Genomic DNA, 27,552 nt, shown 5'->3' on the forward strand with positions numbered 1-27,552 from the left:
TTTTATTGACACATATTACTGCGATTCGTCAAGGCTTTCTTTTATATTGTGAAAATAATTCTTTATTTTGTTTACAAAATATCGATTGAATTCAATATGATAAGCCAAATTGAAAAAATCGTACTTTATATAAAATTGCCAAAAAAAGAAAAACCAATTGAAACAAGTTAAAAAGCAGTAAGTTCGGCCGGGCCGAACTTTGAATGCCCTCAACCATTTGGAACGAATTAGATAATTTTCAAATAATAAAATCTTTAAAAAATGCTGTTAAATTTTAAAAATTCCGAATGTAGCCATTATATTGGGGTCTATACGAGATGAACCTACATAGGCATTGTTTGTCATAAGCAATTACCATATTCAAATTCGAATATATATATATATATATATATATATATATATATATATATATATATATATATATATATATATACTTTGTTGGGTCTGACGTGATTATTTCGAGGAGTTACAAAGTTAATATACCCGTCGTTGTATGGTGGAGGGTATAAAAAGAAAAAAATATTCAATTTGTTCGATGATTTTTTTACAGCAAAATTTTGTCAATAGAATGTACTATTATTTTGAAATTAGATTGCATTGAAGCTTTTTTAGATTTTTTTTTTCACGATTTTCTGGATTTGAGAATTTTTGCCATGGAATCTCTTTTTTCGTGATTTTTTTTTTAACGATTTTGAAAAAGTAGTTGTCCTTTAACTTTGCTGTGACCGCGTTAAATTATTTCGATATCATTATTCCGTTTCGCCATCACGTTAAAATCAGATCAGAGATTCTTGAGTTATAAGCGTAGTAACTGACACAACATTCTTTTTATAAATATAGAGTATACCGTACACAACAAGGTGGTAGTGCAACATGCAAAAGGAAACGAGATAATTCCTTTCATGTTCGTCTGTCCGTCCGTCCGTCCGTCCGGCTGTCTGTCCATGTATGTTTGTAAACAAAGTACAGGTCGCATTTGCTGTCCGATCAAAATGAAATTTTGCACAAGTAATGTGTATGATCCAAGGACGAACCCTAAATTGGGGATAATCGGTCAAAATTTAGATATAGATCCCATATATGTCTTCGTCCGATTTGATTTTTATTACCAGCCCAAATATTATGGAATTTTGCATATACAACATAATAAATCCTGGAAATAAGTATGCTAAATTCTATAGAAATCGGTTTAGATATAGCTATAGCTCCCATATGTATTGTTCATCACATTTAATATTTTTGTCCTTCGCATAAATACAGCTCAGAAATACATTTGCAAAATTGTATCGAGATCGGTTGAGGTGTACCTTTTATTGTGCCCCAAACGTGTAAAAGAATTTGGCACTTACGACCAAATTGATCCTAGAAAGGAGTTTGCCAAATTTGGTTTCTGTTCAGATCTAGCTATAGCTTCCACATATACTTGTTCATCTGATTTATTATAATTTTTATTTGTTATATAAAGCTCTACAAATATGCAAAGGGGTATTGGGTATCATAAAGTCTGCCCCGACTGACTTTTTAAAAGTCTCTTTAAAGCAAGAACAAATCAGTTAAGATCGGCCTGAGAAACGATTACTAAATAGAAAATGTTCTATTTAAGTAGAGGAACCAATTACCACAACTCGAACCTATGCAGCCAATTTTCATGTATGTAATAGACTTAAAACATATTTAGGTAAAATTTTATAAATGTTTTTCAAGTTTTTGTAAGTGTAAGTTTTCTACTCTCAAGAAAATGTGAAGTATTCCGAAGGTTTAGTTGTAATTTGGCAATTCATTTTTTCAGAGGATATAAACGCTTTTTCATTAAAATTTTCATAATTTCCAGCCAAATTTATTGCGAATTTCGTATGTAGTGATTTTTGTACATATTAAACCACCTTATTAAAAATCATTGAAATAAGTTTATGTTTTGGACATTCTCATACAATTTCGCTTGTACTTGAAAAATGGCCTGAAACAAAGTTGAAATTTTAAATGTAGTAACTGAAATCACATAAATAACAATTAAAAAACAAGTAAAAAAATATTAAGTTCGACCGGGCCGAACTTCTAATACCCTCCATCTTTGGATATAGATAACATTTTTATATAAAAGTATCTGAATTCAAAGATGTTCCACTTTAAACTACAAATACCAGTAAGAACGTTTGGATAATGCTGTTCAACTTTTCAAAAAAAAAAAAAAAAAACCAGTAAGGAAAGCTCAAAAGTCGGGCGGGGCCGTTTATATGATACCCTACACCACTATGCATATTTAGTAGAGCTCTCGTAAAAAGGTTTATACAGGGCATTTCAGAGCTCTGTGAGATATTTGGTACAAAATCAAAATCTATATAATTCTATCGTGCATTTTACGAACTATAGCTATCTCTGAACCCGGTTTCTCCAAATTTTACGTATTATCTTCTAGACTGGTGATTTGGGCTGATATTGACCATTTAGTGCACATTTAACCCGAAATCGGATGAAGATATATATGAGAGCTATATCCAAATCTGAACCGATTTCGATAAAATTTAAAACAGCTATTCCTGTGCTCCATGAGTGAATATTACGAATGTATGGGACTAAAACTCTAAATCGGATGAAACATATATATGGTTGCTATATCTATATCTGAACCGATTTTCAATAAATTTGATATACTTGCTTCTAGGCTGAATTTGGTCCGATGTACTAAAATTCAGTCCATTTGGACTTATATCGGTCATTTGGTGCACAATTAACCCGAAATCGGATGAAGATATATATGGGACCTATATCCAAATCTGAACCGATTTCGATAAAATTACAAACAGCTATTTCTGGGCTGTATCTTATATCTGGTACCAAATATCATTCTTGTGGAGTGCATATTACGAATGTGAGAGGCTTAAACACCAAATCGGATGAAAGATATATATGGGAGCTATAGCTATACCTGAACCGATTTTCTCCAAATTTGATATACTTGCTTCTAGGCCGAAATCGGTTGGGTGTGCCAAAATTCAGGTAATTTGGACTGATAGTGGACATTTGGTGCACATTTAACCCGAAATCGGATGAATATATATATATATGGGAGCTATAGCTGTTTCTGAACCGATTTTCTCCAAATTTGTTGTATTTGCTTTAAGGCTAATCTCGGTCACATGTGCCAAAATTCGGGCCATTTGGGCTGATATTGGCCATTTGGTGGTCAATTAACCCGAAATCGGATGAAGATATATATGGGAGCTATATCCAAATCTGAACCGATTTCGATAAAATTTCAAACAGCTATTTCTGTGCTCCATCTAATACCTGGTACCAAATATCACGGTTGTGGAGTGCATAGTAGGAATGTGAGGGACTTAAAGATCAAATCGGATGAAAGATATATATGGGAGCTATAGCTATATCTGAACCGATTTTCTCCAAATTTGATATACTTGCTTCTAGGCCGAACTCGGTTGGGTGTGCCAAAATTCAGGTAATTTGGACTGATAGTGGATATTTGGTGCATATTTAACCCGAAATCGGATGAAGATATATATGGGAGCTATATCTAAATTTGATCCGATTCTCACCAATTTCAATAGGGTTCGTCCTTGGGCCAAAAAAATATTGTTTGGAAAATTTCATCTCAATCGGATAATAAATGCGACCTGCATTTTGTTCACAAGAATACATGGACAGACGGACGGACGGACGGACGGACGGACAGACGGACTGACATGCATAAATCGACTCAGAAAGTGATTCTATGAAGATTCTCAAAATTAACTATGGGTCTATCTCGTTTCCTTCTCCATGTTACAAACAAATGCACAAAGACATAATACCCTTATCACTATGTGGTGTAGGGTATAAATATATAAAGTGGGTGAGGCCGTTATATTGGGGCCATACCAAAACGGGAACCTCCATAGACAATTTTATACATCAAGGATTGCCGATATTAAGGTATATCCCATGAAATGTCCATTTTCGCATTTTTTTAATTAAGAATACTGTGAAGTATCAAACAGTAGACCGATCCGGTTTTTTGACCCTTCCTTACAGGTTTTTTATAAGTATGTATAAATTTCTTCTGAATCTTATCAGCTACAGGGAAATCCCTCGGCAATAGCATGTACGTACATACAATTATGCATGATTACATGCGAGTATCCATTGCTTGCGTATAGAATACGTCAGTCCTTAAATACTTCTCATCTTGACAAACAGTGAAAGTGAAAACAACAAAGCCCGCGTCGAACAGAATTAAAAATTATTAACACACGCTTTAAAAAAATATGATAGAGTATAATTTAAAATTTGTATCACTAGCAGCGGCTTACTTCAATTTGATAGTCGCCCTTATTGGAATCGGAATCTCAATTGGGGAAGTAAGCGAAATTGCAAAATCTCAGTTCAAAGGTGATAAAAAATAGAATTAGAACGCATCAGTCAAGAAAAATTTACCGAGCTTGCAATATTAACAAATACAAAAATATTTAACATGGCCTGACCGACGAACAAAGGATGTATTTCAAAGAAACATATGTGGTGTATACCACATCGCCTCTTTGGGGTTGGTTTAGCTATCGAGGTGATTTTGCCGTATTTAGCAATTGCCTACAGATAAATGTATGAAATCGGTGGAAATTTTGAGTATCACATCCAAAGTGATTCTCAGCCATATCAACAGATACGAACTTTCATTCTGTCTCTTATATATATTCGAATTTTCATATTTTTTCATCTTTTCAGATAAAAAATGTTATTGGATGGTTGGTTTCCATAGTTGCCTATTTTTATATTCGATCATGTTGATTAGTGTCTCAGTTACATTAGTTATTGGAATTAAAAAGGTAAGTACTCCACAAAAACTTGGGACAGTATAGGCTGAAGAACCCATTGGTTGTAAACCACCAATAGATCAAAAATAATGGATTATACCTTCAAAAATAAAAATAAAATAACTTGTTTCTCTGATTATTTTTATATTATTACAAAGTCGAAAGTAAAACAAGTAACAAGTAAAAAGCTGTAAGATTGAAACATTTCGGGTTAATAATGTCACATAAATCACCAAAATACCGAAAATAGGTACCGTTATGTGGGGGCTATACCACATGGCCCATTTTCAATACCAAAAGTCCTGCAGACATAATATACATTTGAGCAAAATTTTATCAACCTACTGCATTTCGCTCGGAAGCTAGAGTGATTTCCACAGACGAACGGACTTCGCTAAATCGACATAGAATTTTATGCTGATCAAAAATGGGGTCTAAAATATATATTTCGAGTTGTTACAAACTTAATGTCAAACTTAATATACCCTCCATACTATGGTGGAGGGTATAATAAAAAATACGAAAAAATTGTCAATGCATATTAATGTAAACGTACCCATGGGCAAGTATGTGTAGAGTATTTAACAACAAATCATAAATGGCGAGTTTAATGCTTATAGCGGACGGAAAATCCTTCTATACCCTCCACCATAATATGGCGAGCATAAGTTTGTCTTTCTTTTTCTAACTGAATTGTTTAAGATTCGGTACTTAGAGTTGTTTATGCTCTGTCTTCTGTGACAGAAGACTGCTGAAATAGGCCCATTATTTCTTGTATTACTGATAAGGCGGTACCTCCGAATATTCGGTATTTTTATTATATTACCCACATTTATAACAGGTAATTATACCCTACAACACTATGTGTTGGGGGTATTATAAGTTTGATTGGGCCAAAAATTATGTAACACCTCGAAATATTGGTTTCCCACATAGGAAAGTATATATGGATTTTCCTATCTCGCCGAGCTGAGTCGATCTAGCTATGTATGTCCGTCTGTCCGTCTGTCCATGTTAATTTGTAATCACTCTACAGGTCGCAATTATTGTCCGACCTTCATGAAATTTAGAATGGTGGTGGGGTTTGGGCCAGAATAGAAACTTATTTCTTTTGGAAATGATCACATAATATTTAGGGGTTGAAATGGACCAAATACTGAAAAATTTCCTGATTTTGCAGTTGCTCTACAGGTCGCAGTTATAGACTAATCGACGCGGAAGTTAGCATGTGGCTAGAGCTTAAGTCTGGGCAGAAGTCTTCCAATTTTGATAGTAATCGGGTAATATTTAGTGGGTGAAAAGGCCATGACACTTGTCTTAAATAAAATCAAATTTTCCATTAAACCGCGTATATGTTTAATCCCGGCGAAATCACAAATAGACGAACAGGTCAATCCTGACCGTTACGTAGATGCCGATAGTAAATATATCGGATGTATATAGCGAAATATGTAAGGGGCTCAAATGAACCAAAACAGAAAAAAATTACTGATCACACAATTGAAGCCAATCGACATGCCTGCGAAGAGAGTTAAGGATAGGGAAGAATTCTAGCTTTCTGAATGGCCATTGGATTATATTTAGCTGTAAAATGGACCACAACAACTAACAGCACGACGGAGTGCGCAAATGTCCCTGGTCTAAATGGTAAGGGCAATATCTGGGCAGTGCTCCATGACTAAATTTCAAAATGCGAAATCTTCCAAAATGGAGTTGGACATAAGGGTGCTTCTAACATATTGTAGTGTCGTAGGGTATCACATGGTCGGCCCCGCACGACTATAGCCTTTGCTTACTTGTTTTTAACTTGATATTTGACACTTTAACAACCATTTTGTCAGAAAACCGGTACAATCGACCTTTTTTAGCCGTTCACCATTAAAAATTAAAATGGATCCATTATTCAGGCCCGTTTCTAATGGTCGAGGATATTAAAAGTTCGGCCCGGACGAACTTAACGCGTGTTTGCTTCTTTAATTTTTATACCCTACAACACAAAGTGGTCAGGGTATTATGTCTTTGTGCATTTGTTGGTAACAGGCATGCGGAAACGAGATAGACCCATAGTTCCTTTTGATGATCTGCATAGAATCACATTCTGAGTCAATTTATGCATGTCCGTCTGTCCCTCAGTCCATGTATATTTGTAAGCAAAGTATGAATCGCATTTATTGCCTGATCCAGATAAAATCAAGAACGAACCCTATTGACCCAAGGACGAACCCTATTGGAGAAATTGGAGATAATCGGTCAAAATTTAGATATAGCTCCCATATATATCTTCGCCCGATTTGCCTTTTGTGCACGAAACGTGTAATATCCAGCTAAATAGTATGGAAATTTGCACATACGACAAAATTAGACCTGAAATTATGCCAAATTTGATCGAAATCGGTTCAGATATAGCTGTTGCTTCGATATATATTGTTCATCTAATTTGTTATTTTTGTCCTCCGCAGCCGTAATATGCACTCTGTAACAACAATATATGGGGAAATATATCAAATATAACTCAGAAATACCCTTGCTAAATTTTATCGAGATCGGTTAATATTTGGATATAGCTCCCATATATATCTTCGTCCGATTTGCCTTTTTATTGTGCACCAAGCGTGTAATATTAGCCCAAATGGAATGGAATTCGGTACTTACGACCGAATTGAGTCTAGAAGCTAGTATGTCAAATTTGGTAAAAATCGGTTCAGATATAGCTATAGCTCCCATATATATTGTTCATCCGAATTGTTATATTCGTTCCCCACAGCCGTAATATGCACTCCGTAACAACGATATTCAGGGAAATATATCAAATACAGCTCAGAAATATCTTTGCTGTGCAGATTTGGTATATCTCCCATATATATCTTTATCCGATTTTAAATTATTTGTGCGCCAAATGGATAATACAACCCGAATTGAAAAGATAAAAATGCTTAGGCTGCAAATACATAAAAAGCTTGAAGTCATGGCCAGGCATATTTTGTGACATTTCACAAAGGGATTACAGAGCCGCACTAAAATCCAGCCGTCGTTTTCCATTATAATTTGACATTAATATGCCTAGCCATGATTTCAAGCTTCTTATGTATTTAGCCCTTTAGGCATATTTAGTCCATCGAACTTTAAATTATAATAATTATCAAAACTTGTATGATTTAATTCTCCCATAAAACTTTTAATTGTGATGTAAAGCTCTACTAAATATGCAAAGTGGTGTAGGGTATCATAAAGTCGGCCCTGCCCGACTTTAAGACTTTCTTTACTGATTAAAACTGACACAATTGCTCAGTTGATAGGAACATCATTTTCATTATATTGTACTTGTTTTTTTTTTTTTTTTTTCTTTTCAGAATGAGTTGAAGGTCCTGACACCCTTTGTCTTTTTTACCATGTCTATATATTTTGTTCATGGCTTCTTGATAATTGTCAATTTTATTTCGGGCTTAATTCTTCTAACGTTTGTTTCGCCGTATCTCATTTTGCTATTGTTTGTGTCAATAGTTGGTAAGTTGCCTTTGAATTCATTAAAGAAATTGAAAGTAAATCTTATATTTTTATTATAGTTCTCCAAGTTCAAATACTGTGGCCAATGTGGAATTTATATAGACATCGTAATTCAGAAAGCGAAACACCAATATCTAGCACCATTTACCTCCAGTAAGAATAAAAAACAGCCATATTTTGTTTCTATGCCCGAGGTCTGTTCAATAGAAACAAGAACATATGTTATGAATGAAACATAAATTATAACCATTTACTGATAGTGTTTAATAATAATTTTTATAAATTGTTTTTGAGCTAAATTTGATTACGTGTTTGATTATTAAATATGTCCTATTATTATCAAAAACTATTTTCACTACACTTGCTTCTAGGCCCAATATTGTCGTATGTGCAAATTCATATTCCATATTTAAGCCGTGGGCTTCAATATTTAAATCGTGGGCTTCAAATGTGTAGATGTGCTATACAAATCTATTAATTAATTAATTTTTTTAGTATGGTAAAAATTGTAGCAAAATTTTCAAGTAATTTGGAATTTACTGTATTTTGTACCAAATCAAAAACATAGCTGAACAACATAGCATGTCAAACTAAAAAAAATTCGCGTGATTTAAATAAGTTGAAATAGTTTTATCCACCTCATAATTGAAGGGAAGGGTCAAATATAATTACTATTTTACACCCATTACCGTAAGATGGGAATTAATTTTATTTTCCATTTAAATTGTAAGTTGGAGACCCCATAAAGTCCATATTTTTCATCATAGTATAATTCAATGACGATTCAATATTCGGTCCCGTGCTACTTTCTTATATTTGTAATTTGTTCATGTTTTCACAATTTATTTCATATAGATGCATATCCCAAATCTACGTTCCCAACCAATATTCTATTGAAGTACAAATTCAATAGAATACAAAATTTTCTTTTCTGACCACTCATTAGATGTGAAAGTGGACTTGCGGATACTCCAATATGGGGACTTAACTTAAATAAATTCCTATGTGACAATTATCTGTATGATGGTTCCCTACCGCAGGGTAGCATAAATACAACTTTTTAGCCAAATAAATTGATGAATGTAGGTAAGAACAGTGTGGGCCCTATTCTGAAAATTTCAATGTATGCAAAGAGGTTCTCTACCCCCTTAGAAACAAAGATGCCAAATAAGGACCAGAAAATGAAAAAAGTGGCCAAGACCCCAAAATTAGCATATATCATACGATGGTTATATAAATATGAAATCGGGTTGTACCCTTATCCGAGAGTTATGATCGATATCATGACCTGCCAAAGCGATTTAAGGTATCTGGAATGTTTGGGAAGAATTTCTGGAAGGATAGAAATCCTTTTCTTACTAAAAGTCCCATTCGCTCTACTATTTTGCACCCTTTATATTTGGTATTGTACTGATTGTACTCCTAAAGAATTTAGCATTTTGCGCTCTCATTGGACGGATTATTGTCGCAAAAAATTGACAAGAGAAGAATAACAAATTGAAAAAATCTTCAACTTGTTCGCTGATGTTTCAGAGCAAATATTGTCAATAGAATGTACTATTATTTTAAAGTTCGATTCCATTGATTTTTTTCGATTTTTCCCGATTTGAGAATTTTTGCAAAGGTTAGAATAAAGTCAGTAACAACAAGTAAAAAAGCAGCTAAGTTCGGCCGAGGCGAACTTTTAATACCCTCCACCATTTAAAAGGAAATTGAAAAATTTCCAAGAAATTCCGTCGAAAAATTTTACTCAAATGAAAACCGTTATATGGAGGCTGTTTCAAACAATTCCGGTGAATAATGTCGCTAAAATTATCAAAATACCGAATTTTGGGAGAAACCGTTATATGTGGGTTATATGAAGAGATGGACCTGTAGAGACAATTTTCCGTCGTAGGCTGTAATACCCATTACGAACTTTAAAAACGAGATTGCAGTAAAAAAATGTACCCAACATTTTCAAACTACCGAATATCGGGAGGTATCGTTATATGGGGGCTATTAGAAAACGTGGACCTGCATACACAATTTTTCTCATAGGCTGTAGTACCCATTACGAACTTTAAGCACGAATGTCGTTAAAATCATCCAAATAGCGAATTTTGATGGGTACCGTTATATGGGGGATATAAGATAGGGAAATACTCTTTCACGGGGTAAAGTACTCAAAAAGAACTCCTTATCGTTATCGTATAGCCCCCATTCCCGATATTCGGTATTTTCATGATTTTAGCGAAAATTTTCAATGGAATTTTCTCAAAATCCGCCAGGAGTTCCTTCTGAGTACTTTGCCCCCTTGGAAGAGAATTGTACCATATACCGGTACCTTCCGATATTTGGTATTTTGGTGATTGTAGCCAAATTTTTCAATAGATTTTTTTAAACATTTCCGATTTCTATATAAAATTATAACATTTATTTGTTGAAAACCTTAAATGTAAAATTGAAAAATGAACACATTTATATGAAAGCGATTAAAGCTTAATTTTGTTTTTCAATTCGTTAGGAGTCTATGGGGACGGATACACAGGGCAGTAGAAATTTATTCAATGATTATGTAGTCTCATAAATGTGTAACTGCCAACCAAAATTGCCAACCAAATAAACTGTAAGTAAGTTTTCTCCTCTCAAACAATTTGAAGAATTTTTTAACCAAATTACTTGTTATTTTCTCAATTCATGTTCTCAGAGGATATAAACCTTCCTTGACAAAAATGTTCATAATTTCCACCCAAATACATTGCAATTTTTTACGTAGTGGTGCATATTAAACCGCCTTATTAAAAATTATTGACAAAACCAGTAAAGAAAGTCTTAAAGTCGGGCGGGGCCGACATTATGATACCCTACACCACTTTGCTAATTTAGTAGAGCTCCTCATAACAATTAAAAGTTTTTATGGGAGAATTCAATCATAAATATGCCGAAGCATTTGTATCTTTTAAATTCGGACTTGTTTTGCCCATTTGGTGCACAATTAATTTGAAATCGGATAAAAATATATATGGGAGCTATATCCAAATCGGAACCGATCTCCATAAAATTTGGCAAAGATATTTCTGAGCTGTATTTGATATATTTCCCTGAATATCGTTGTTACGGAGTGCATATTACGGTTGTGAGTAACAAATATGACAAATCGGATGAACAGTATATATGGGAGCTATAGCTATATCTGAACCGATCTTCACCAAATTTGACATACTAGCTTCTAGACTTAATTCTGTCGTAAGTGCCAAATTTCATCCCATTTGGACAAATATCAGACGTTTGGTGCACAATAAAAGTTAAATCGGACGAAGTTATATATGGGAGATGTATCCAAATCTGAACCGATCTCGATAAAATTTTGCAAATGTATTTCTGAGCTGTATTTGATAAATTCCCCCAAATATTGTTGTTATAGAGTGCATATTACGGCTGCGGAGGACAAAAATAACAAATCGGATGATCAATATATATGGGAGCTATAGCTATATCTGAACCGATTTCGATCAAATTTGGCATACTTATTTTCAGGTCCATTCTGATCGTACGTGCAAAATTCTATACTATTCGGACTGATATTACACGTTTGGTGCACAAAAAAAAGCAAATCGGGCGAAGATATATATATATATATATGGGAGCTATATCTAAATTTTGACCGATTTTCTCCAATTTTAATAGGGTTCGTCCTTGGGTCAAACAAATGATTTGTGTAAAATTTTCATTTGGATAGGGCAATAAATGCGAACTGTACTTTGTTTACAAAAATACATGGACAGACGGACGGACTCACATGCATAAATCGAATTAGAATGTGATTCTATGCAGATCATCAAAAGGAACTATGGGTCTATCTCGTTTCCTTTTGCCTGTTACAAACAAATGCACAAAGACATAATACCCTGACCACCTTGTGGTGTAGGGTATAAAAAGAAATCATTTCGTTGGGAACAAACTGGCAAATCCATTAAAAAATTCCATCTAAATGGTACAAAAAAAGAGTTCGAAAAAGTAATTATTTCAGTTTTTGACAAACTTAATATTCCCCTATCCCTATCCCCTATCGTACAGGATATAAAATAAAGCAAATTCTTATATTGTATGATCCCTTCAGAATCAGTTTCTGTTTTAATTTATTCATGTCTACACATAGCATTGAACTTTCGACAACTATGTTATTAAATGTCGTTCTAATCGGGTCAGATTCAGAAATATCATTAAATGTCCATTTTCGCATTTCTTTTTTTAGAACACTGTGAGGTGTCCCACAATCGGTCGATCCGTATTTTTATCCCTTCATTACGGGTTTTTGTGAAAAGTTTATAATAATTTTTCTTGAATCTTATCAGCCACAAGGAAATCCCTCGTATATACAATTGTACATGTTTACATATCCATTGCTCTCGTATTGAATACGTCAGTTCTGACAAAACTTTTCATCTTGACAAACAGTGAAAGTGAAAGCAACAAAGCCCGCGTCGAACAAAATTAAAAAATAATTATTAATACAGACTTTTAAGAAAAAACATGATAGAGTATCATTTTAAATTTTTATCACTATCAGCGGCTTACTTCAATTTGATAGTGGCCCTAATTGGAATCGGAATCTCAGTTGGGGAAATGGCCGAAATTGTTAAATCTGAATTCAAAGGTAAGAAAACTCATCGTAATTTGTAAACATCCTAAAACGGAACCAAAAAGACGGTTGGTCTGCATGACATGGCTGGATCTACGAAATATGGAGGGTTTACAAAGAAACACATGTGATATCTACAAAGTCGCCTTTTTCATTGGACCAGTGACCAGATTTTTTACTATCTTCATGATGATTACCAACTGTCTTAAAGGGAAGAAATAGAATAGGAAGTTATATGTATCAAAATTTAAGTGATATTTTCTTTTATATCATCTTTTCAGACCGAAACAGTTATTGGATGATAGCTGTCTATAGTTGTCTATTTCTATACTCGGCCATGTAGATTGGCGTTTCAGGTACATTAGTTATTGGAATTAAAAAGTTAAGGAATTATGCATTTACTACAAAGACCCCACAGCTTTGCACACTCTGTAATTTATTCCAAATGAAATACATTATTTGATACGACCAAAATGTGCAACAAAATTAAATTTGGTATCCAAAATAGCTGTAAAATCTAAAGATACCGCTAAGAATAGGAGGAACATGTATCAGCGTTTTGAAAGTTTACATCTCCTATATTGAAGGGGGAAATTTCCCTTCTTGTATATTTTCTAAAACTTTCGGATTAACATTCCATGGAAGCCTTGTATTTATGACATGTGGTGTCTTTGGCAATATTACTAAAATAAATATTACTACTCGTCCTCAAACAAGTCGCCCAAGAGATCTTTTTGGTCCTCTTTTCAACAAATGGTTAGAAACTACTTTTATACATATATATAATCATATATACATATATATAATCGTATATTATACAGAAAACAAAAAGAAATCTTCAACTTGTTCGCTGCAATTTTTCAACAAATGTTTAAAGGTCCTTACGAGGTTTGTCAGTTGAATGTACCATTATTTTGAAATTCGATTCCATTGAATTTTTTTCTCGATATTTACATGATTTTAGAATTTTTGCATTTCTTGATTTTTTACCGGCCCAGCCGATGTCCGGCAGTTCATTACTTTTCATACCCTACAACACTATGTGTTGGGGGTATTATAAGTTTGATTGGGCCAACAAATATGTAACACCCCGAAATAGTGGTTTCCCACATAGGAAAGTATATATGAATCTTCCGATCTCTCCGAGTCGAGTCGATCTAGCTATATATGTCGGTCCGTCCGTCTGTTCATGTTAATTTCTAATCACTCTACAGGTCGCAGGCTCGATCCTCAATTTAGAATGGAGGTGGGGTTAAGGTCAGAATAGAACCCTATTTCTTTTGGAGATGATCGCATAATATTTAGAAGTTGAAATGGACCAAAAATTATAGACCAATCGAAGCGTAAGTCAGCATGGGGCTAAAGCTTTGGGCTGGCCAGAAGTCTTCCAATTTTGATATTTAGTGGGTGAAATAGACCATAACAGTTGTGTTAAATAAAAGTCAAATTTTCCATTAAACCGCGATTTCTTTCAATTTGACTTATAATATTGAATTGATATTGTGTATTTTTTTGCAATATTTTTCCACCTTACAACACATATTGGGTTATTATATACATATTGCAATTATTGTCCGATTCTCACGAAAATTTTCACAAGGGTAGGACTAGACTCAGGGCTAGGTCTATTGTTTTCGAAGATGTCCGCAATATATTTAGGGGTTGAAATGGACCAACAGCTAAAAATGTTCCTGATTTTGCAACCGTTATAAAGGTCACAAATGGAAACCAAAAGACACGAAATCTCGCATGAATTTAGAGTTAGGACATCGGGTTGAATGGACCACTTCTTTTGGGTGAAAAAAATACCAACATTACTTACAGGCCATATCCGAAATACACAAAAGACAAGAAAATCATATGGATGAGTCTAAATTTGGAGATGCAGAGGGGCTTCTTGCTTTTGGAGGTGATCGCAAAATATTTAGGGTTTCAAATAAAAAAAACAAGTGTAGTGTTGTAGGGTATCACATGTTCGGCCCCGCACGGCTATAGACTTTGCTTACTTGTTTTTATATATATTTACTGTTTTTTTCCTATTCAGAAAAATCCCAAATTCTTAAGCCCGTTTGTTCATGTGACTGACCTTTGCTGTCGGTTGTACCTTTTTCTAGTAGTATGTACATTTTTTGAGAATTTCTTTAAACGCAAACCCTTTTTATAGAATTTCAAAAAGGTGCTATTACATTTGATGTTTATTGGTAATAATTTCAGATTTCCACTTCTTTACGTACTTGAAAATAGTTACCTTCATCCTTTAATATTTCCATTGCAGTTTTTGTAATGTCATATTTGCGACTTGTAAAGAAGTTATACCAAAAATGGTCCAAGGAGATGGAAAATGAGCCGACGAATAAAAATAGATATGAAATGGAAATTGTTGCATAAAATAAAAAAAAACGTTAATAAAACTATACATGTGTTTTTCAATCAGGTAAGAAACATTAACAGAGGTAAGTGCATTTTTGAAGAATTGGCAGACCGTCGAAAAAGAATAAAATAGTTTGAAACAAAAAAGTACAAGACAAAATATTTTTGTCATAACATTCAAAAGTCGGGCTGGGCGACTATATGATACCACCACCTACACCACTATACAGATTTAGTAGAGCTGCCGTAACAAAATAATTATTTGAAGTAGATCATACCACCAATCAATATTTGACTTTAGAACAGGTTTAGTTTGGTTTCAGAGGGAAATAATATATGGGAGGTATAACAAATTCTGAATCGATTTTAACTAAATTTAACGGATACATTTTAACCTTTTATGCCAACTAACATTGCTATAGAGTGCATGGTGTGACTTCGAGAACGATTATATTAAACAAGTAAAAAAAAAACATTAAATTCGGCCGGGTCGAACTTTTAATAACCTCCTCCTAAGGGTAAAGAAAACATTAGAACCAATTATGACCCACAAATACCAATTTTTAGACATATTCCTGGGAAAATGTGGCAAAAATCATCAAAATACCGAATATCGGGAGGTACCGCTATGTAGGGATATAGAAAAACGGAGCTAGAACATATTAAGACCAACTAATTCCAATTTTTAGACAAATCCGTGAAAAAAATGTGACAAAAACCATCAAAATACCGAATATCGGGAGATACCATTACATGGGGCTATACCAAAGCGTGGACCAATACATACAATGTTTCGCCACACGAACTAGGACCCATTATGACCTACAAATACCAAATTTTAGAAAAATCCATGAAAAAATGGGACAAAAATCATGAAAATACCGAATATCGGGAGGTACCCTTATATGGTATATTATAGGTCCAGGTTTTGGTATCGTATAGGTACCTCCTGATGTTTGGTAATTTGATGATTTTTGTCACATTTTTTCACGGATTTGTTGGTCTTAATGGTTTCTAGCTTTTTTTGGCGAAACACTGTATGTATAGGTCCACGTTTTTATATAACCCCATATAGCCGTATTCCCCGATAATCGGTATTTTCATGATTTTTGGCACATTTTCCCATGAGTATGTCAAAAAATTGGTATATGTGGGTCATAATGGACTCTAATGTTTCCTTTAACCTAAGGTAGAGGGTATTAAAAGTTTGGCCCGACCGAACTTATTTTTTTTTTACTTGTTACTTGTTCCATCCCTCATGTTATGATACCCTCTCGCTTGTACACAGAATTATTAAAGTTTGAAACGTTCTTCATAATTTTGTAATTATCATTTCAAGCCGGCCGAATTTAATTTTATTTTTACATATATTAAAACTAAATTCCCTTATCCCATCTCAACTCGCTCTTAATTTATTCGCCATTTTTTGGGCTTGTCGAGATTTATATTTAAATAAATTAACAGGTGTGTATACACGTACCATAATGTGTAATTGTGTGTGCACGTGTGTGCACGTGTGTCCTTTAATGGCCCATGTTGAATTTCAACTGGAACAGAACACGACACAAAAACACGATATGAAGAGCAAAGAAACACAAAACTGGGAGATATTACAAAACTCCTTTTTTGTGAAGCGTTTCAATTTTCAGTATTAGTTTGTGGCAAAGAGGCAAGGCGGACGGTATTGTTGGCAGATTGGATTTATTGGATATTTCGTTTTGGGTTGCCGAACTTGTTCCGATGTACACATGGGATCGACTCAAATGTTTATCTGTTATATCAACCTATTTTCATGTGGCCCTCGGTGTGGTGGGATCATTTGTTTTCATGACCATATTGGCCATGGTATGTGATCACGAGGATGTGGCATCTGTGGCGGTGAAGGATTATGGTGAGAAATACTTTTTTGTTTTGTATTTATTTTTACTGTATAGCTGCATTGTATTTCCAGAAGATAACAGAACCATTATCCTGTCCTATTTTGTCGCCTTGCTACTGTATTTCCTGTGCATGTTGGCGTTTTCTATAGTTTTAATTGTTGGCATAAGTAGGGTGAGTATTGTAAAATATTGGAAAATACTTATTTTTATATAATAAATATTTCCGAATAGAAAGAACCCAAATTCACGGTTTGGAAGAAGAACTGTGCATATGGATCCAAGTTATGTTATAGACTAAATATAAAAGCTCCTCCCAATTATTGGTATTTCGATGGTTTTTGGTCTTTGGAGTGGATAATAGATAACACATTTTCCGAACCCGCGGACCCTAGTTTTAGCCATTTCAACCATTTCCTTTGATTTTTTGAAACCCTGGCCTGACAGCTGCAGTATGCCGGAACCTGAGTGCGTGGAGTGAAATCTGACTGAAATGGCTTTCGGGTTAATGCTCCAGCTGCCGTCGTCCCTTTAAAATGTGAGAAGGCTTATGGTACGCTCCTAGTTTCGTTGGTGGTGTAGGTTCAGTTGACTGTTGTTCTGATTTATACGGGTTTGGCTCTGAACGCAGGATTTCGTAAGGATCCTGTGTCAACCCTTGCATCGCCTCCCTGCTTGCATACACAACCATAGGACCAACAAACGTAACTACACATCGAACTAAGATAACGGACATAAGTTGGGACCCAGTGAAGAAATGAATAGCAATAACAACATTAATGGAGAAGAAAACAAAACGATGGTAAACCCTTTTAAACCAAGCAGTACCTTACGAAGAACCCCACCTAGGATAACATCTACACTGATAGGAATGATATTCCAAAGTATAACCACATCCAACGCAAAAGATGATTATTTTTATATCTTACAGTTAGAACTGGAGGAGGAGCAAGAGCACATTAAATAAAAAAGTGCGTACGTTTAAACCAGAGAAAGACGTAGATGACACATAAACACACCCCAGTGGTTAGTTGTAAAACGGACAAAGGGTAAAAATGAATATAACCCTGATGAAAAATCAATTAGAACTTGTCGTTGACCAACCTCTAGCTCCACTAGTTAAAATTACTGCTAATGATAGTCTGGCAAGGATCTCAAGATGGCTGACCTCAAAACAGTTGTAGCTTGCTGCTGCTATGCATGTGCACAAACAATGTACGCGACTCCTATTATAAGTAATGATGTAGGGAAAAGCAAAAAACTTTGCAGACTTTTAGAGAGAGAGAGTACACCGAGTATGCACACTAAGAGTTATATCTGCATACAGAACGACATCAACAGAGGCACTAACCATATATATCAGGAGTACCACCGATCACTATAAGCTTAGAGACAGAAAATACACATACGAGCAGCGAAGATCTCTGCCAAATGGATACTCGAAAAATGAGCTGAGCGAAATCAAACAAGTAAAAAAACATTAAGTTCGGCCGGGCCAAACTTTTAATACCCTCCACCTTAGGGTAAAGGAAACATTAGAGCTCATTATGACCCTATTATGATCCTACAATTACAATGATTCGCCACACGAACTAGGACCCATCATGACCTACAACTACCAATTTTCAGAGAAATTCTTGAAAAAATGTGTCAAAAATCATCAAAATACCGAATATCAGGAGGTACCGTTATATGGGGATTATATCAAAACGTGGACCTATAATTCGCCACAGGAACCAGGACCCATTATGACCTGCAAATACCAATTTTTAGACAAATCAGTGAAAAAATGTGATAAAATCATCATCAAAATACCGAATATCGAAAGGTACCGTTATATGGGGGCTATACCAAAGCGTGGACCTATACATGCAATGTTTCGCCACCGGAGCAGGAACCCATTGTGACCAACAAATACCAATTTTTAGACAAATCTGTGAAGAAATGTGGCAAAAATAATCAAAATACCGAATATCGGGAGATACATTTATATGGGGGCTTAACCAACGAGTGGACCTATACATGCAATGTGTTGCCACACGCACAGGGACCCGTTATGACCTACAAATACCAATTTTCAGACAAATTCGTGAAAAAATGTGGCATAAATGATCAAAATACCGAATATCGGGAGGTACCGTTATAGGGGGACTATTCCGAAACGTGGACCGTTATATCATTTTCAATACCAATCATCCTAGACACAATACAAAATGCTCTGCTAAATTTTGGCGCTCTACGTCAAATAATGTGGCTGTATCGTGATTTCAACAGACAGACAGACAGACGGACATGGTTAAGTCGACTTAGAATTTTATGCTGATTATGACCCCATACTACGACGAATATTTAAGCATGTTACAAACGGAATGACAAAATTAATATACCCTCCTTTTCAAGGTGGAGGACATAAAACGAGGGAGGAACATATTGCTAGAGCAATGGCAGATTTCGTGGAGCAATTCTGCAGATGGATTTATAGACTTATACCATATATAAAGCCTTGGTTAAACCGAAAACACGAAGATCTAGATTTCTATTATAGCCAAGTTTTTAGTAAACATGGTAACTTCAGCAGCTATTTGCACAGATTCCAAATAAAAGGAAATTCAATTTGTGGAATGTGTCGTGAATCTATAGAATATAAATTCAGAAGGTGGGAAAACGTAAGAGAGATGAATGGAATTTATTGTCGGATGACAGTTGATGATCTTTTAAAGGAAATGATGTATAGTAAAAGTACATGGATGGAATATTGCGCATTTAACCACTCAATTCTGAAGGATAAAACCACGTGTTGAATAAGGGATTAAGTCATGAAAAGAAATGCTTGTACTGGGATACCGTAGGGATTGTGGGTCAGAGTAAAGTGGTTATTTAAGCGTGTTAATGTCTCGCACACCTGGCGCAAACAGGTAGCCAGAGTCTTTTGATGATTTTCCTCGAAAAAAATATATAGTATAGTAAAGTATATAAAAATTTGATATTTAAAGTTACCATCCATCTCCTCTGATGGTAACTTCTTCATATATAGATCAAATTTATCATATAAACCTCATATTACGTTACACCCCCTCCCCCTCACCATTTCACGTTTTTAATGATTTTAACCACAATTTTCAAGTTATATTTTTTTTCAAAACTAGAAATATGATATCCAAGCAGAAATAGCTTGCACTGCTCGAATAATAGATCTCGCCACTTAGAGGCATATTTTTAAAAGAGTCACATTGCTTTAAATTTCGAACTTGCCGAACTTTACGCTTTTTTACTTATGTTTATCTATTTTTCTTTTTTTCTTCTTAATTTCAGAAACAACCTAAGCTGATGGCACCCTTTGTCTATTTGGTATATGGCGGTACATGGATGTATGCCTTCCTATCATTTCGTCATTTCGTTTGGGGTCTTTGGCATAGAGGACCATTTGCGAAACTTTTTATCAAGCTAATTGTTAATTTGTCTTGTGTTTGTAAGTTTAAACAGTTTAATATCCCACAATGAAATAGGTTCTAAGTTAACATTTTCTGTTAGCAATCCAAGCAGCAATCTTTTGGCCAGTTTATCTTCTCTATAGGCAGTGGCATAATGAGTTGCGAGAGGAACTGAAGCAACAAGATACGGACAATGCAACTAAATCGAAAAGTGGCGGAATTTTGTCGTTGGAAAAATATTAAAAACAACTAATAAATATACAACTTTTCTATAAGACTAATGAACTGGTATCTTGAATTCGTAAATTTCTTTGCAGAAAAGATAATACAAATATTGAAATAGTTGGTTATCCAGCATTAGTTTTGAAGGAATATTTAAAGTTAAAAAAAAACATATTTTTGTAAGCAAAATGCAGTTTGCAGTTATTGCCCGATCAAGATAAAATTTTGCACAAATGATTTGTTTAGCCCAAGGTCGAACGATATTGTAATTCGTGATAATCCTTCCAGATTTAGTTATAGCACCCGATTATAGCCCGATTTTCGGTCTATATTTCAGCAAATGCGTAATATATGCCAAAATTTGGTACATTTTAGCACAGATGAATTAAGCCTTTAACTAAGTTTTTTTTAGATTTGATAAATAACGGTTTAGATATGACTACAGCTCCTAAATATATGTTTTATCCGCTTTTATATTTAAGTATTCTGAAAGTCATAGACTGCACTTCATAGCAATGATATTTGGTTCGGGAGGTCACATACAACCTAAACTTACATCAGTGAGAAGAAATCGATTTAGACATAGTTTTAATAAGTAAGTATCAACCTATTTCACATTTAAACCGTTCTAAAGACATAACATGTAATTAATACTCAAATAGCCAATTTCTTTTCTCAAAAATAAATTCCCTGTTTCAATATAAGATTTCGTCAGCACCAATTCTCCCCCATTCACTGCCAAAATATGGTAAACATATGCTGGATCCTTTTTGAATCCTGAAGTAAAGATATCCAATCAGAATTTGAAAAGAATCCTAATTTTTATACTTTCAGCCATATGACTACAGAGGGTATATATGAATTTGATTCGGTCAAAACGTGTCTCGTCTTTGAGCCAAATACATTTCTGAACACGATAATTCTGGTACCTCCCACATAAAAGGCAAAATCTTCAGAGAAAATATTTTAGCTTATAGAACAAGAGAGGAACATCCAATTTTGTGTAAAATTTGCAAATCCGGATGTTTTTATCAGTACTACATCTGGTGCAAAAACTGAAAATATCGGCAAACAAACTTTGGAAAAATTATAACTCTTTTATTGGCCTAAATAGAGGTCCAATTTTCTTCAAATTTCGTATATCTCAATATTTCTACTAAGACGGTGTGGCATGGTATGAAGATGTGGTAGAACAAAACATTCCTTATGGTACCTCCCCCACAACGGGTCAACATTTTGAATACAAAATAGCAATTAGTTTGTACATCTAGTTGTGGAACTTATCAGCAAAATCCTTCTAATATATCCTCTACAAAAATTTAAAACTTTTGTTAAAAATTATTCATATAATTTTGGAAATAAGTGTTCGATTTTCTTTAAATTTTGGACTATCAGTATCGGATGAAATTGGTACATATTTGTATTTTCTAAAAACTATCACATATCTCATACAAAGTGAAAGAAGTAGTCGATATTGTGCCAATTAGACACGTTGTAATATTTATATCAGACTTATGTCAGTTACGAAGTAAGCAATATTGACGCACTCTTTCGGAACCTCCCCTCTACATTGTTTATATCTATCGCTTCACCCAATGTCATTTAGTACTTTTCGTGCACATGTAGTACACATTTCCAAAGCCACCTCTTTATCACAAACCGACCTTCATTATCGCGAAACCTTGGACATTCCAACAGAACTCAGCACCCAAGAATAGTTACAAAATAAGGTTCCTCGCTTCATTTCCAGCGCAGAATGGCCACCAAAATCTCCGGAATCCGTTGGACTATTTTGTCTGGAGTATTTTGGAAAGCAAGATTAGCACTTAAAAATACCAAAGTGTTGATCACCTCAAGCAAACGCTTCGCCGGGAATGGCCCAAAATATCGCAGAGCAACATTCGGGCAGCGTGGGACGGTTTCATTGGCCGTTTGAAGGCCATAATTCGTACGAAAGGTGACCAATTCGAACAAATCTAAACTTATTCTAAAACTTGATGCTATTTCCGACATTTTTTGATTTCATTCAATAAAGTTTAAAAAAAAATTAAAAAATATGGCGTTTGAATTTGTTGCAGTTTTTTATCTCACCCTGTATAGATTGTTGTACATTGGCTGAGGGTATACATCTGTCGGAACATGTGTCTGGTTTGTAAGTAGTTACTGGTGCCAAAATGTAGTTTGGAATCTAATAATAAAATCTTCAAAATACAATTATATGGAGGCTATAGGATATATTTTGTTTGTCTAAAATTATTATTTTGTAATTATATTTTTGTAAGTAATAAACCTCCATAATATGTATGTGGAGGGAAGAAGGTGTGCGTGAGTGTAACATCAAATGGGTTTTGGTGTTGCTGAGTACCGTAGAAGACAATTTGATCTGTTAGAGGAGATTTTATCTGTTACAGAAAAATACACATACAACGGTATAATAAAAAGCAGTAAAGAAAGTCCTAAAGTCGGGCGGGGCCGACTTTATGATACCCTACACCACTTTGCCAATTCAGTAGAGCAAAGAGGAGAATTCAATCATACACGCTATGATTATAATTATTATTTAAAGTTCAAAGGACTAATATGCCGAAGCATTTGTATTTTTTAAATTCGGACTTGTATTGCCCATTTGGTGCAAAAATAATTTGAAATCGGATAAAGATATATATAGGAGCTATATCCCAATCTGAACCGATCTCGATAAAATTTGGCAAAGATATTTCTGAGCTGTATTTGATATATTTCCCTGAATATTGTTGTTACGGAGTGCGTATTACGGCAGTGGGTAACAAATATTACAAATCGAAGGAACAGTATATATGGGAGCTATAGCTATATCTGGACCGAATTTGGCATGCTAGCTTCTAGACTCAATTCGGTCGTATGAGCCAAATTCCATCCCATTTGGCCAAATATTAGACGCTTGGTGCATAATAAAATGTAAATCGGACGAAGTTATATATGGGAGCTATATCCAAATTTGAACCGATCTCGATAAAATTTAGCAAAGATATTTCTAAGCTGCATTTGATATATGTCCCCAAATATTGTTGTTACAGAGTACATATTACGGCTGCGAAGGACAAAAATAACAAATCGGATGAACAATATATATGGGAGCTATAGTTATATCTGAACCGATTTCGATCAAATTTGGCATACATATTTTCAGGCCTAAATTGGTCGTATGTGCAAAATTCCATACTATTCGGGCTGATATTACACGTTTGGTGCACAATAAAATACAAATCGAACGAAGATATATATGGGAGCTATATCTAAATTTTTACCGATTATCTCCAATTTCAATAAGGTTCATACTTGGGCCAAACAAATGTTGTTTGGAAAATTTCATCTCAATCGGATAATAAATGCGACCTGCATTTTGTTCACAAGAATACATGGACAGACGGACGGACGGACGGACTGACATGCATAAATCAATTCAGAAAATGATTCTATGAAGATCCTCAAAAGTAACTATGGGTCTATCTCGCTTCCTTCTCGAACTCAAACCTTTCGATTTTGTAGTCGGACACACACACTCAGTGCCGACGTTACTTACTACTTGGTAACCAGGATTTTTTGGGGAATAAACGCTTACATTAGCTCGTTTATTTCTGGAAATAGATATAAGCTGATTAAATAATTCGAGTATCATTAAACGGACTTCTACAATCATCAAACCGCCGCCATAATCAGAAAACCATCGAGCCGACCCAAACACAATCGAGTCAATTCGAGTAAATCAAGCGAAGCCATTTTGGAGTAGACTACATCAGTTGGAATTACATCAATTCGACCAATGTAACTCTACAAAAATTAGTCCACCTACTGCCACCATTCACTGAGTGTCACGAATGGTCATCTAAGAACTTTAAATCATGTACAGAGGATTATAATTAAAATTTTGTGGGTCGTTATGGTAGGTAAGCTCGCTCTGCGATGTTTTGTTCAATGTTGTCTTTTTCTTTTTCAGCCATTCGCAATATTTCGCGTGTCCAATGCCAATAACAAAAAGGTCTAAGATAATTAAGTTAGGCCCATATTTAAAGAAGAGCAGAGAAATTGTCATTCTCTCTCTCTCTCGCAAAAACTGACGTCATGGATTTTCAACACCCATCATCAAAAATAACTAAGGATACGATGAGAACCTAATATAAATCATTTAAACTTTCGAATGTTTTGAAATAGGATACTGTTGAATTTCGGCTAAAACTTCCTATTGTTAGTGTTGTTGCTGTTGTTAATGATGTCATTTGGTTCCACTTGTCACACCTTAACCTTGACTGGAATAGCCAAGAATGTTTTTCAAACTGTTCATACGTACATATATGTAGATGTAACTGGGTGTAGGTCAGGTCACATTAACAAATCGCAATTAACATTTAAAGTTTTGCGAGCACACATACACAACAGAAATATATGTATAAGACCTGGAGAATAGAGTCTTTAATTTCAAATTAAATAAGAACTAAATTACATTATTTCATTTGGATATTTATTTACATATACATACTAAGCGGTAGTAATTTACAAAAAAAAAAAAAAAAAAAAAAAAACAAAAAAAAAAAAAACGTATGTATTGTTTGAGGTAGATTTAAGCTGTAATGTAATCTTATGTAGAGTCTTCCCTACATAAAATGATTTCTAAGTAATCCACAAAGACATAGAATTACTTCTATGGGACAAAATTACAATGGGACAAAACAGAGTCAAAATATGGCAACTCTGTAAAAAAATACCTCTGTTGTTATGATATCGTAACAACATAGTTACCAATGTTAAGCCATTTAAACCGCTAAGACAGTATGCAATTATTTGGGAAGGTATATGGAATTGAATTTTAAAAACAATATTTTGAATTATCCAAGAAGAACTAGGTGGTCCATATAATTCATTTTACTTTGATTGTTCCTTTAAGCATAATCGATCCTTCCGTTTTGTTCTTAAATACTTTATATTCTGTCCTTAATTTTACTTCAATCGTTCGTTCACAAAAAGACTTGTAATTGATAAATATTTTTATACCCTCCACCATAGTATGAAGGGTATATTAAGTTTGTCATTCCGTTTGTAACACCTCGAAGTATACATCTTAGACCCCACAAAGTATATATATTCTTGATCAGCATAAAATTCTATGTCGATTTAGCAATGCCCGACCGTCTGTCCGTCTATCCCTCTGTGGAAATCATTCTAGCTTCCGAACGAAATGAAGTAGGTTGATAAAATTTTACTCAAATGTGTATTATATCTGCAGGACTTTTGGTATTGAAAATGGGATATGTAGGTCCACGTCTTCGTATAGCCCCCATAATGGTACCTTCCTATTTTCGGTATTTTGATGATTTTAGCGACATTATTTACTGGCATTGTTTCAAATTCGGTATTTGAAGTTCGTAACAGATACTACAGCATAAAACAGAAAATGGGCCATGTAGGTCCACGTCTTCGAAAAGCCCCCATATACCGGTAGCTTCCGATTTTCGGTATTTTGATGATTTTAGCGAAATTATTTACCGGAATTGTTTCAAATTTGGTATTTGAAGTTCGAAATGGATACTGCAGCCTAAGGCAGAAAATTGCCTGTACATGGCCCATTTTCAACACCAAAAGTTCTGCAGACATAATATACATTTGAGTAAAATATTATCAATCTACGTCATTTCGTTCGGAAGCTAGAGTGATTTCCACAGACGGATAGACGGACGGACATCGCTAAGTCGACATAGAATTTTTTTATGCTGATCAAGAATATATACACTTTATGGAGTCTACAATATATATTTCGAGGTGCTACAAACGTAATGACAAACTTAAAACTTAAAAAACAACAAATGTTGATATATATTGAAGGTATAAGAACTCCTCGTTGCCAGATAATAAGCAGTAAATCCGGCCGGGTTGACCTTTAAATACCCTCCACCATTTGGAATGAATTTGAAAATTTTCAAAAAAATAAAATCCGTTTAAAATTCTGTTATGTTCTTAAAAATGCCGGATGTAGGAAGTGGCCGGGGTATATACAAAGACGTGGAATTGCATAGGCAACTTTTGTCACAGGACATTGCAATATTCAAATACGAAACATGAAAAAATCCGGTGAATAATGTAGCTAAAATCATCAAAATTTCGAATATAGGGAGGTACCGTAATATGGTGGCTATACGAAGACGTGGACCTGCACAGACAAATTTTTGTCATAGGCTGTAATATCTATTACGAATTTCAAATACCAAAGTTGAAACAATTCCGGTGAATAATCATCAAAATACTGAATATTGCGGGGTTACCGTTGTATGGGGTCTATACGATATTGTGGACCGCTAAATCCCATCTTCGAACTTCACCTGCCTGCAGACAAAAAACTGATCTGGGCAAAATTTTGCTTCCTATCTTAATTCGTTTGGACTCTAGCCTGATTACGACAGACAGACGGGCGGACAGGTCTAAATCGTCGCTGATCAAAGATATATACTTTGTTAGGTCTAAAATTATTATTTCGATGGGTTTAAACGGAATGACGAACTTAATATACCCCCATACATAGTATGGTGGAGAATATAAAAATTATAAAGAAAATATTTTTATAATCTACAACACTATGCGTTGGTGGTTTTTAAGTTAGTTTGGTGTCACAATTTGGACCGATCCTCACGAAGTTTTGCATAAATGTAGGGTTAGAGTCCAAATAGAAGCCTATTTTTGCTCGAGAT

The 27,552-nt window shown here is 34.6% G+C and overlaps 1 protein-coding gene across 2 annotated transcripts; it reads left to right on the forward strand.

The window, feature by feature from the left end:
* Positions 1-4,242: 4,242 nt before the first annotated feature.
* On the forward strand, positions 4,243-20,889 carry LOC131801717 (uncharacterized). Of its 2 annotated transcripts, none has more exons than XM_059120655.1 (4): positions 4,243-4,386; positions 4,720-4,820; positions 20,496-20,652; positions 20,715-20,889. In XM_059120655.1, the coding sequence occupies exons 1-4, from the start codon at positions 4,263-4,265 to the stop codon at positions 20,855-20,857; spliced, it is 525 nt and encodes a 174-aa protein (XP_058976638.1). In that variant the 5' UTR covers positions 4,243-4,262; the 3' UTR covers positions 20,858-20,889. The 2 variants fall into 2 exon arrangements, with proteins under 2 accessions (XP_058976638.1, XP_058976639.1); XM_059120656.1 differs by lacking the exons at positions 20,496-20,652; positions 20,715-20,889 and adding exons at positions 8,159-8,312; positions 8,372-8,542.
* Positions 20,890-27,552: the final 6,663 nt, after the last annotated feature.

This window comes from Musca domestica, unplaced genomic scaffold (genome assembly GCF_030504385.1).
Source record: "Musca domestica strain aabys unplaced genomic scaffold, Musca_domestica.polishedcontigs.V.1.1 17, whole genome shotgun sequence".
NCBI classification, from domain to species: domain Eukaryota; kingdom Metazoa; phylum Arthropoda; class Insecta; order Diptera; family Muscidae; genus Musca; species Musca domestica.

What these genes read in the sequence shown, in the direction of transcription:
- LOC131801717 (XM_059120655.1), top strand. Translation starts at nt 4,263, where the DNA reads ATGATAGAGTATAATTTAAAATTTGTATCACTAGCAGCGGCTTACTTC. An exon ending in TGCAAAATCTCAGTTCAAAG is followed by an intron (nt 4,387 to 4,719) that starts GTGATAAAAAAT and finishes TCATCTTTTCAG; the next exon opens with ATAAAAAATGTTATTGGATG. An exon ending in TAGTTATTGGAATTAAAAAG is followed by an intron (nt 4,821 to 20,495) that starts GTAAGTACTCCA and finishes TCTTAATTTCAG; the next exon opens with AAACAACCTAAGCTGATGGC.